Genomic DNA, 12,625 nt, shown 5'->3' on the forward strand with positions numbered 1-12,625 from the left:
CAGTCCCTGAAAATCCAGAAAGCTTTCTTTAAACTCCAGAAAAAAATAAATGAGAGGAAGGAAAGAAAGAAGTGAGGGAGAAAAGGAGGGGCGGAAGGTTGGTGAAAGACAGAGAGGAAATAAATCGTGTAGAAAACATGATTTCCAAAGCCAAAAGGACAAAACACGTCCACTAACATATATTAACCTTTATTCTATAACAGAGACATAAATAATTTTATGAATTCCTATGACCTGTACAAAAGACAAAATAAGATATTGCACTAAGTTTAGATATGGGATATTAGGATTTAATATTAGTTCAACAGAGAAATATATACAATTTCAGGAGTTAAGGCAAAACCAGATGATACTTGAAACATAAGAGAAGATTTGAAAAATAGGCATAATTAAAAACAAGGGCATCCCATCTCTCGTTAATAAAGTGGTCATGTCTAAAGAAAAAAAAATCCCTCAGGTTTCCAATAAAGTGGTTATTATCAATCATGTTAATTAAAGTTGAGCAATAAACTGTAAGATTTCCCAGGGAGGAGAGAACTGGTAGAGGAGGTTGGCAGACTGAGCACTGAGAACACGGAGAAGAGACTTGTTCCTTGTCAGATTTAAGATCTATTCTTCCTATTAGAAAATATAATAATTTGGAAAATATGACTCTTTCACATATATAATTAAAATACAACTATGAAGCATTCTTTTTTATTTTCTTTAGGGGAAGTCATGTTGGGGAGCTCATAGGGTAAATTCACGGGCAAGCCATCCATCACCCTATTTGTAGAGAAGACACAAAATCGTCACTGAAAAACAATTCTCAGTTACCTTAGGAGAACAAAACAAACAGAGTCCAAAGGAATAAAAACAAGGGTGATCAATAGATGAACACAGCACACAGTTCTTTGGCAGAAACACACTAACCATTGATTGAAGTCCGAACTTTCAAGTGTTCTCGTTCTTAGACCCGGTGGGCAGTCTTTTGAAAATAAACAAATAAAATTCCACATCTGCAAGGAATTCAGTAATTCCAGGAAATTAAAATCAGAAGAGCCCCGGCAGACAGCTCGTGAGCTTACATTTAATCAGAGCTGGGGTTCGCCTGCTGGGGGTTCCGATCCAAACATACTCAAACGCACACACGAAAGTAATCTGGGAGACTTTGTATTGGTTCGGACGGGCCTAGAATCCTTAAAGAGAATCCATATTCACCCATGAGAAATCAATAAGAGACATCAATCCGATGATGAGAAAATGATCTTCATGTCGTCCAGACGGGCCGCCCTCACCCGCTGGACATCGCGGAGCGGTAGACTCTATAGGGGAAACACCAGGAAGCCGGAGAAGGTGGAGTACTGCCAGCCCCCGACCAAATTACCTTTCTCCAGTTTCAGGTAGACCTTGTCCTCTTTATCTAGGTAGAGGAGGACCCCATTAGTGGCGGCTTCACGAGTCACGTCTTTGTCGCCAGCAAAGGCAGATATGACTGGTTTTCCATTTAGCATCAGGTTAACCTAGGAGAAAAAAAAAATCACTGAGAAGCCTTCCTGCAACCCAAGCATCTACTGGGGTGACCTGATAAAACGTCTCCTGTTCAGTAAGCAGATCCCCTTGCTGCCATGCTAGCCAGTGGCAGGGGCTAGATGAGCCGATGCCTTTTCATTAAAAAGAAAATGTATGTCTTCCATAGAAAATTCCTTCAATAGCTACAAAAGAACAGCATCTGAAGAGCAACCCAGCCACGTGGAGACTGGCCTCCTTTCAACTCATTAATGAAGCTTCCTGCTCGACCGCTCATCTTCCACAGCGATCTTTTGGGAGTGAGGTAAGTCTGTGGCTTCCCTGTGGACATTGGTCAATGGAGACCTGGTGCCCTTTGGCCCCAGAGGTAGCAAGATTCTAACAACATCCCTACAGGCTACTCCCCAGCCGTGATGGAAATCACTTGACATCAGGGGATGTGTGCCGTGATCACATCCTCTGTTTTCCCGAATAAGAACTGTGTATTAAAAGTAATAATCGCTGCTAAGACGATCTTAACGAAGGGTAATTAGCAAAAAGAATCACTTCTTCATGCTACAATTTCAATTATACTGTGCTCGACTTTACCTCCATTTCTAAAGATTGGGGAGAATTTGTTTATGAGATATTCCTTTTATGTTAAAAAAAAAGACAGAATTAATTAAATCTGACATTGATCTATGTATCCATTCACTAAGATGTGCAAACATGGTGGAAGAGGGCCTCGTCCATCATCCACGGTGACACAGTGTAGAGTGTCAACCCGTGCACAAGATAGAAAGTCATCCTGGAATTCCATAGACATGGATCATTTATTGAAAGCTGACATATTTGAACAGTGTGGAAACTGGTGCCATGGTTGTCTTTGAAGGTAAGATCAAGCCCATCATCTTAGAAAGCACAGTGGAAAATATATTGCTAACGATGGAATTGTAATTGGCAAGAACTCACTGGCATCAGAGAACCTGTAGATGAATTAAAGCAGAAGCACAGCACCCCCTTTCCTAAAGGTATTTTGAATAGTATTCCTTCATAGATTTGTTCCTTTTGGTTAACTGTAGCTCATAATTTGTAATAATCGTTAACAAATTATTTTACTTATTTACTTATGATGCACTTTCAAGTTCCATCAGCCTTACAAGTTTTTCCTTATGAGTTCAAATAATTTTTGCACATGCATTAAATGAAATAAAGTTTTTTAAAGAGATGCGTGGCACTGAATTTTTGCTAAACTATGATTTTCAAATGGTTAGTTATTATTAAGGTGATAAGTTCAATTTTTTTTCCTATGTTTCCAGTCACATGACAATGTTACCAAGAAGAAAGTTGGATATTAAGTATTTTTAAAATAAACTACAAAAGTGGTTGGTTTCTTTTGATAATGAAAACACCTTTAGCTAAATACTTAAACGTACATCCCATGGCCAATAAGCACCCCTTCCAGGGCGAGGGAGGGAGGGTGGAGGCACATACCTGGATTGTTTGGCTCTGGTAGACTTTAATTACATGAAAACTGAAACTGTAAATTCCTTTTCTTGGGGCTACAAAGACAGACTCCAGCGTGAAAAAATTACCCACATTTACAAGAATCTACAAACAAAAATAATAAATAACAGTAAATTATTACAATATTCTCTCCTGTAAGTAAAATAGAATTCCCCCTCCCCTCCTGCCTTCCTCTGTTTCTTTCATTTCTTCCCTGCTTTCTTTAGCTCTTCTTCTTACTTGACAACTAACTTAACGACCCCTAGAGAATAAAACACTGAGTTCTATTCCTTTTCTGTTCAGTGTCTTGGAAAATGGATTAGTAAAGAAGAGGAAAAATTGAGTCACTGCTCTGTATCCAAGCCTGAATTTCCAGCAGGGCCCATGACGGGGGAACATCCAGGTAACATGTGGGGGCGGGTAAATATCAGCTTCACCTGGAGAGTCAGCTACAAGGCCTCTGCCATCCACTTCCATCCCACCCTCCGCCAGCCTCCTCTGTGTCCAGAGGTGACGTTTCCAAGTGGACCAATTGGCGCCTGTGGGCTCTCTGCAGTCACTCCTGGACATGCCACGGAGGCCAGGGCACCCCCATACCATGTGATACAATCCGTGACAACAAACGGTTGGTACACAGAGTGACCCAAATGCCTGCTCCCCTCAGCCCTGCCAAACCTCCCCGGGACCCTGTTTTTTCATTTCATTCTTAAACCATCTAGATCTTAATTATAGCGTTTTGGCAGTGACTCAGCCTTTGCAGGCTGCCAAAGCAGAGAGCAGGAGCAGGGACGGTCTGCGTAGCATGGGGCCTGCCTGCGTTCCACCCAGTGTCACCCATTCCCCTCGCATCAGTCATCTGCTCTTTAAAGTTCAAGGGTCAAAAATGAAAAGCAACGTTAAGTCACTGTTTTCCAAGAAAGCAATGATGCATTTTGTATTCCAAGATCTTCAACCTGGTTCCACTGGTTATGAAATTAACTCTGAATTTCAATGTGACCTCTTCAACTAAATGTGTACATGTCACAGAGGTAAGTTCCTTCCTATGAGAAAGAAGGTGCGGGGTGTGTGTGTGTGTGTGTGTGTGTGTGTGTGTGTGTGCTGGGGGCTGGGGGTGTGGTGAGTGCTGTAAGGTTTCTTCCATTTCTCTCCAAGAAATGAATCTATCAGTGGCATTCAAAAATATCAGCTATCCCTATAAAGATATAGTCTCTCTATATCAAAGGCAACCTGCTACTATCTCTTTCAAACACTACTTTCTTGACAAAATTATACATTTTAATCTTTTGGCATCATTCCCTAAAAAGATAATATTATCAGTGAGCAATGCACCAGAATACAGCTCTGGTCAGGCAGATCTACCAGGCTCAATGACTCAAAATACAGGATGTGTATCATTTTTTGCCAAGACTTCACCTTCTTCCAAATAAGCCCCAGATTTCTTTCTCTAACCTGATCAATGCTCTTTCAATAACAAGTCACCGGCTCTGCAATGATCCCCACAGAGGCTCGCCCATATAAAATAAATGGAGGCACTTAGCGGGGACTTCCTGAATCCAAGACAAGTAGCATAATTCATTAGCAATCATGGAAATGGCTGATTAATGTTGACTCCACAGAAGCCTGCGTGTTGACTCCACATTGTAATTAGAACATCCAGGCACATGGCGCTTCCTAACTGACTGTGGCGTGTTGCCTCTGAGATGCAGGGCTCCGGGGACAGAGCACAAACTCTTCTCCTCGTGTAATTGAAAGAAAGGTCACCGAAAAGAAAGCCTGCTCCGAGGCCAGGGCAGTGCCCACGGGGTTCCAGCACTTAATTAACGCACTGACACACCGGCGGGCTGGCCTGAGACTTTATTTCCAGCAAGATGGAAATACTGCACCAAAACCCCACAGGAGCAGCTTAATTCTTTCTGAAGTCTGACTATTGGACAGAAAGGCGGAGAGGCCGTCTCTGCCTCGGACCAGCCGGACTGTGAACCACTTAGGAACAATTAAGTGAGGAGCAGAAATGCCCCTGGTCCTTCCCGCACACCCCGCAGCACCACTTAACCTGTGGGTTTCCTGGCTGCCTTGGCATACAGCCGCGAACTGCACCGGTGCTTTGGGGATTTAAAAGACTCTGGGTGCTCTTAGGGCTCACCTGAAAACCCCAGGGACGGTTTTCAGTTTTAAGACTCCTGCTGAAGCTAGGCTGATAGCTGGGTGTCTCCTGAGCCAAATCCCAGAGCTCTGGGTCTCTAAAAAGGAGCCACAGCCACCGTCAGCTCCTCTCCCTTGTCCTGCTCCCAACCCCAAAGTCTACCTGGCGCCAGTAATTTGCAATTCTCTGGAGAACAGGAGCCACGGGAAGGGAGAACCAGCTCCCCAGTGCAGCAGCCAGGTCTCCTCTCTCCTCCTCTGCAACTTTTCTCCAACTACCAGAGAAAGGTTTTCCGCTGCAGCGCGCCTGCAATGTGTAGGGGGATCCTGGCAGCCAAAGAGGGGCAAGATGGGACGGGGCCATAGCTCCCCGCCGCTCTGGGCACCTGCGAGATCTGTGCAGAGGTTGGCCCCCCGATGTTCCTGGAGGCGCTGCTCCACCGGGGAGAAACAAACCCTCATCTCACGTCTGCGAGGGCCCCGGGCAGCCCCTCCGCGGCGCCCGCAGTGGAGTGCCAGAGGGGCCAGGCAGTGCCCAGGGGCTTGCCAGGTCCGGGGAGCAGATTCCCCGCCGGCTCCGAGGAACCTGTTGCTGTGCAACTTGTCCTAGGCTCCCGCTCCCACCGCCCCGGCGGCCTCTCGCGGGGGGCTCGAGAGCGCATCGGGCTTGGGGGTGAGGACCGTGGAGACATTAGAAGTTTCGGTCCCGGACAGGGTCGGGGAGGCCCGCGCCTCAGGGCCCCGCATCCCGACCGCACCCGCTTCGCGCGAGCCGGCACAGCGGCCCGGAGAGCCCCCCGCGCCCTCCCGAGGCCCCGCGCCCCCGGGGGTCTGACCTGGTCGAAGTAGATGATGCGCGTCTTGTTGCTCATCTCGGACGGCTCGTGGTTGGTGCTGCGCACCGCCGAGAAGGCGACCTTGGAGTTGGCCGCGCGCACGGAGATCCCCAGCGGGGACGACGACGAGCCCTTGGAGTCCGTGGCCGGGTTGGAGTCGCACACCACCAGGCACTTGCCCTCCAGCACGATGGGCTCCGTGTCGTTCTGCGCCCAGACGCGCAGCGCGGGCAGGGCGAGCGCGAGCAGCACGGCGGGCACCGCGGACAGCGCCCGGCGCCCCGAGCCCATCGTGAGCCGCGTGGGCAGCGCAGCCGGGGGCGCTTGTGCTCGGCGTCGCCTGGTGCCCGGGGCCCGAGCTCGGGGGACGCGGGCGGCTAGATCGGCTGCGCTGCAGGGGCCGCGGCGGCGCGCGCGCTGCCTCGGGCTCTGTGGTCTGGAGTCGGAGTCTCCGCTCGCGCTCCCTCGCTGGCTCTGCTACCTTTGTCCTTTAAGGAGCTCATGCAGAACCCCCTACTCCACCCTCCTCCGCCCCAGAATCAGCCCTGTCGGGGGGGCCCTGCGCCTGCCCGTGTTCCTAGACATCTAAAAGTCACCCGACCCTCGCAGCCACCCCTCAAAGGGGAAAATAATCAAACATCCTCACCCCCAAAACCGAGGTGCCCTCGGCGAGCCGCCCGGCAGCAAAGGCAAAAGAGGGGCGCACGGGCGCCCGGGAGCGGCCGGGCCGCGGCGCGCTCGCTCCGGGGACGGATTACTGAGGCCGGAGGGGTTTCCCGGACCGAGGAGAAGACGAGGCTGCGCTCATGGCCAGGGCTCCGGCGACTCCCACTTTCGCGTGGTCAGAAATCCCCCGGCGCCGGCGTCTCTCCAAGGTCCGCAGGCGGCCGCGGCCGCGGGGCCCCCGGCGCAGAAGGCACGGCCGGGCGGCGCAGTCCGGGGGCGCAGGCGGGCTCGGCCGCGGGTCGTCTCCAGCCTCCGCCGCGCGCCCCGGTCCCTGCGCACAACTTTCGCGGTCCTCGCGCGGCGCGGAGAGCAGCCGCGGGCACACGCGCGCTATTTATAGGCGCGCGGCGTCCGGCCGGGGTGGGCTTCCAGCTCACCCCGCGGCTCCTGGAAACGGGGAGTCGTCGGGCCGGCCCCACCGAGCAGCTCCCGCCCGGCCTTCCGCGCACCCCAGGACGAGCCGGGCGCGCGGCGCCGCTGGGTCCCCAGGTCGGAGGCCACCCAGACGCGCGGGCGCGGCGCGGAGACTGTGTGCCCGGAGAGGGGCGCCCGCCGCCCCGCGCTCGCCCCCCGCTCCGCGCCTGCTCGCCCCTCCTTGGTCTGGACCCGCGGGGCGGGGGCTGCGGCTGCTCTCACCCCTCCCCGGCGCGGGACTCCGCCGCCCGGCGCCCTCCGAGCGGAGCGCGGCGCTGCCCGCCGGGGCTGCGGGGCCGAGCGCGCGGCGGGGGCTCGGCGTGGCCGCCCCTGGGACCTGGGCACCCGCCGGCGTCCCAGCCGCGCCAGCCACAGCGGCTGCCCCGGAGCCCTGGGGCCTCGCAGGCTCTGGGAAACCTCCCGGCGGGCTCCAGCCGGTGGAAACCGCTGGGAGGAGGCACCGGACGCCTTCAGCTCTGGGGAGGAGAGTCAGAAGCCGCAGGGGCGCCCTGCCCGCTCCACGCGCGCATCTGCCCGGGGCGCGGCCAGAGCGCGAGGGAGCGAGGGAGTTGACTCAGCAAGAAGAAGTCCCTGGAACCCTCGCCTAGAAAAGGCCCCCTGGTTCCTGAGAACGCAGCACCTTTCTCCCCTCTTGATGTGGGGCCCTCCCCTCCCAGCCACCCCACTGCCATCTTGGCCTCTGATTGGCAAGATTTATCTTCCTCTTCCGCAGCCACCACTGGGAGGAAGGACTCGGCTCTGTGGAGATGGGCTGCTGTGGAGCTTGCCCAAGTCTCTTGCCTTTCTGAGCAGGCAGGACTCAGCTAAGGAAGGTCCCCAGGAAGGACCCTGGGGTCATGTCACTACCTTTCCAAAGTCCGTCTAGATCTCCGGCTGCCAGAGGGCAGGCTTGGTGTCTTGAATCAAAGCATCATCCCCATAAGCCCTTCAGAGATCCCAGAAATGTACTGACTAGGTATTCATGGAGGGGGTGTTTATTGGCAATGACCCCTGGGTGGATGGCAACCTGTTGTTTTGTTTTTTTGTGTATGTTTTTGTTTTTCTGGATGGAGGATGTCCTCATTAGAACGGATTCAAGTCTTTCCCCAACAGAAGCCAAACCTGCATCTCCAGAGCCTTGTCCCCTCATGAGGTCCTTCAGGAGGGCCAGGTATGGTGCCACATGTCCAGTTGTTAAAACTAGAAATGCTCCTACTGGTTGGGATTTCCCCCTGGCCTGCTCTTTCCTGTAATCTTACACTTTGTAGCTCTCCTGGGGATTTACCTGGCGGGCCTGGAGAGCAGCTTCCAGGTCCAAGCCTGGGCTGATCAGTTTCAGGCTCAGAAGAGTTTAAGGTAAAACACTTGGTTTATAAGCGAAGATAATATGCTCTTTCCCACCAACCTACGTTTTCTCTGCATCCTTTTTTCTAGGCATCTTCCTTCCTTCAAGAACTCAGGAACTATCCTTTCACTAAAAATATTCCCAAAACTAGCAGAGTCACCATGTTTGGGACTCAGTAATTGATTGTGGAATGACTAGATGCCTTTAGATAGAATGCATTTATCAGTCATTCACCTTTTAGTATAAACCGGTGTAAATGAAGGTCTCCCAGTAAACTTTAAATTGAAAGCCTCTTGGGTCATTGGTGATGAAAGTCTTAATTCCTTACTAAAAGCTGTTCTTAAGAAGATATCCAATGATGTGGGGCCCAGGGTCCTCTCTCCTTCCCCCAGCCCACCACTGATTGAGCAGGCAAAACACCTGGGTGCTAGCACTGCCAATCCATTCAGCACTAGGAGACCAGAGCATGTGTTGGGACACAGCCAGATGAGTTGGGATTGCCAGGTTTTCTCTCTCTCTCTGACCTGAGTGAGCCACGGAGATGACTTCCGATAAGCTCTGGGGCCAGTAAGAGCATTTCTGGTTTTAAGTGGAACTGCAGCTTGGACATGTGGCACCATACCTGGCCCTCTCCATGGACCTCATGAGGGGACAAGCCTGGAGTTGAGGTCTGGCTTCTGCTGTGGAAGGACTTGAACCCCTGCTAATGAGGAGGTCCTCCATTCAGAGCTGAACCATTTCAGAGTCATGCGGGAGTCAAAGCAGAGGAAAACAGGACTGACCACGCTTGTAGACAGAGGCCAAGACTGAAGACGTGCACCTCTGAGTGATGAGTGGGGAGGGGCCAGTGAGCTTCCAACTCAGAGTTCCTACTCAGGAGGGACTGACCTTCACTCTTCTAACTTGGGTTTCCTGAGAGCCTCCTGAATGCTTGAAATAAAACCCACTTCACTTGAGCTACTTTCAGAAACCTACTACTGTTCTTTACCATCCAGAACCCTCAGTAGAACAATGTCCCAGAAATCACTTCACATAAGGCTGGGCATCTCCTGCCAGAGACATTAATGAATCCAATCTCCTGCCCATGGAAATGTTTTCCTAACATTTGGGGAAAGAAAGCATCACCTGCTCCCCAGCCCCTCCTCCAGCCCAGCACCCCCAGGAGGAAAGAAATGGGTCCAAGTTTCATCCTGATGACAGTACAGATGCCTTCCACCCTCCCACCCGCCCGCCCACCCACCCTTCCTTTTCAGTTGAAAATGTTTTATCAGAAAAACTAGTTGTGACCTGAATGTTTCCCTTGTTTGAGATTCCTAGATTGTATGTGAGGTCCAGGAATAATGCTAGATGTTGTCCAGGAATGTTGCTAAGTCTTTAGTGATCTCATTTCTCTGCAGTTGAGCTCAACTTAAAGTCAAGTATCAAAGCAGGTCAGTAAATGAGGATCTGAACTGGATCTGAAATTAGGAGCAAGCAATAATCCCGTGGCCAGTAATTCTGCACCTGCTGCCTGAACATCCCTTCGAGAAACCAAGTCGCAAGCAAGATTCAAGAGCAATTGTATTTCCTAAGATGTCTTTAAAAAGGCACAGACAGACAGACGTGGCACTCAGCCCTGAGTGCCTCGCCTGGAAACAACTCTGTTGAGTGATAGAAGATTCCATGCATCATGCAGCAGACACAGGTCAGGAGGAAGAAGGTGGAAAATCTAGACGGTGAGGCTCCCATCACATCCAGCCATACACCCAGTGGGCCACTTAATTACCCTCTGCGCCCACAGTGACAGTGCTCAACCAAGCCAACGCTCTTCTTCAAGGGAGAAAAAGGCTCCATGAACAACCCAGACAGAGGACAGAAGGTTCCAGGGCCGTGTAAATCCTCAGGATTTCCTCTAGAGACAGCCACACTCCGTGTTTTGTGTGAAGACAGCATTTGTGGGGGAAATAGATAGAAATAGTAGAAAAATAATTGTGAATTGACTTTATAGTACACAACACTAATGATAAAGGACTGATCACAAAAATCTACAAAGAGCTGATGAGACTCAACAACAACAAAGAAAATAATCCAGTCAAAAAATGGGCAGAAGAGCTAAAAAGAAACTTCTCTGAAGAGGAAATGCAAATGGCCAACAGGCATATGAAAAAATGTTCAACATCACTTGTCATCAGGGAAATGCAAATCAAAACTACCATGAGATACCATCTCACACCAGTGAGAATGGCACATATTAAAAAAACTAGCAACAACAAATGTTGGCGAGGGTGTGGAGAAAAAGGAACTCTCCTGCACTGCTGGTGGGAGTGCAAACTGGCCCAACCACTATGGAGAGCTGTGTGGAGATTTCTGGACCTACTAAACATAGAGCTTCCATAGGATCCAGCAATTCCACTCCTAGGTATTCACCCAAAGGACACAGAAACATCCATTCCAAAGAGCACCTGCACCCCTATGTTTATAGCAGCACTGTTTACAATAGCTAAGCTTTGGAAACAGCCCAAATGCCCAAAAATAAATGACTGGATCAAGAAGATGTGGTCCATATACACCAGGGAATATTACTCAGCATTCAAAAAAGATAAACACATGCAATTTGCAGCAACATGGATGGCGCTGGAAGGGATCATGCTCAGCGAAATAAGCCAGAAAGAAAAAGAAAAATACCGGATGGTCTCACTCATAGCAGGAATCTAGAAAACTTAAATAAGGGACCAGGAAAATGAATAACTATAAGAAAGTGAAAATCAAAATCAACAAAAAACTATGAACCAGAGATACTCTATGGGGGGTAGGGGGCGGGGAGGGGAGGGATTGGGGTCAAAATAAGGGGGTTGCAATTGTATGGGGAATATAAAATAAAATTTATTATAGAAAAAAAAATAAAACAGGTGGTGAACTATTTGGAGAAAAAAAAAAAAGAATTGCTTGGGAAAGTCCCCACATTGGCACTGGGGCCGTGTCGGAGACAACACCCTAGGACTTGCGTGGAGGTCTCCTGCGTTGCCCACGTTTGTCCCTGTAATTATATTTATCACAATTTTCAGAAGTTGCTGCTTTATTTGTTGTGTCCTCTGGGGATTAGCAACTCCTTCAAAGCACCAAATTTAGCAAACAGTAGATAAGGAAAAAATTACTGAATAAAGTATTATTGTTGCTCTGATTTTTCAAAAGGGAAATAATACATCTTTTACCCACTCTGCCATCAGTATGACAGGAAAAGTAATTTCTGTCGAAGGTTTTGGGGAGCTGGAAATGTTGTCTACCCTTAGTTACTAAGACTGGGAAGTCAAGGAAACACAAAATTTATTAGAAGACCTGGCTCACAGAGTGCAGTGGGGGGACTGGACCTCGTGCACAAACATGAAACCTTCTAGATACTCCGTAACATTGCCCCCCCCCTCCTGAATATAAGAAAAAGAATGTGTATTATAATATAAGAATACAAGAATAATAATGTGTATAAGAATAATAATGTGTATGACTCTTTTGCTTACTGAAATCTGGCTTTTCCTGAGGTCTACATGATGGATAATGGCCACCACACTCCCAAATTTCTCATGCAACAAATCCAGCCACCCAGAGGATCGTCCAGAATCCCAAGGAAGAGACTCCTTGACCACTGTGGTGTCCAGTGTCTGTCCCTCGCCAGAGAAGCAGACTCACAACCACACACAACGCCTTCCCAGCAACCAGGCGTGCTGCAGGATCCATGGGAGACACAAGCCGGCTGCACGGGAGTGAGAAGGTGCGAGTCGCAGGTTAACACGCGCTGTGTGTTTCCTAATAGCCCCAAAGTGTGTCCAGATGAGGGTGGGCTTGGCTCAAGGTGAGGAAAATAAATGAAAAGACAGACAGAAAATGTCAACTTTAGGTAAATGGGATAGAAAGAGAGCAAACGCGGCTCCTTTGACTTAATAGTTTCTTGTCAGATGTTTATTATTTGAGTGGTGCCGGCCGTTGTGTGCTACACGGCGACGCGCACCTGGAGCATCTTCTTTTAAAGAAAGGGGCTCAAACACGGTACAAAAATGAAAAACAATGTAAAAAATATATAAATAAAAGAATTTTAAAGGAAAGGAAAGGGCCCTGGACGAGTAGAAACTTATTCTACTACATTTCTTTCATTTAAATTTAATTACGGTTCGGAGAGAAAAGGAACTAACGTGCC

The 12,625-nt window shown here is 49.6% G+C and overlaps 1 protein-coding gene across 1 annotated transcript; it reads right to left on the minus strand.

Moving 5' to 3' along the window:
- Positions 1-326: 326 nt before the first annotated feature.
- On the minus strand, positions 327-6,263 carry CBLN4 (cerebellin 4 precursor). Its single transcript, XM_037521717.2, has 3 exons — positions 5,973-6,263; positions 2,983-3,099; positions 327-1,502 (listed from the first exon to the last, which is right to left on the minus strand). Exons 1-3 carry the CDS (start codon positions 6,261-6,263, stop codon positions 1,305-1,307), a joined length of 606 nt encoding a protein of 201 aa, XP_037377614.1. The 3' UTR covers positions 327-1,304.
- Positions 6,264-12,625: the final 6,362 nt, after the last annotated feature.

This window comes from Talpa occidentalis, unplaced genomic scaffold (assembly GCF_014898055.3).
Source record: "Talpa occidentalis isolate TD23 unplaced genomic scaffold, MPIMG_talOcc4v2.1 talOcc4.10, whole genome shotgun sequence".
Classification (NCBI taxonomy): Eukaryota; Metazoa; Chordata; class Mammalia; order Eulipotyphla; family Talpidae; genus Talpa; species Talpa occidentalis.

Bases quoted from the DNA above. Each gene is read 5' to 3' on its own strand.
- CBLN4 (XM_037521717.2), bottom strand. From the start codon at position 6,263: ATGGGCTCGGGGCGCCGGGCGCTGTCCGCGGTGCCCGCCGTGCTGCTC. The intron at 3,100-5,972 runs GTCAGACCCCCG...TTTTGTTTGTAG, and splicing joins GCATCATCTACTTCGACCAG to ATTCTTGTAAATGTGGGTAA. The intron at 1,503-2,982 runs GTATGTGCCTCC...TTTTTCTCCTAG, and splicing joins ACCAGAGCCAAACAATCCAG to GTTAACCTGATGCTAAATGG.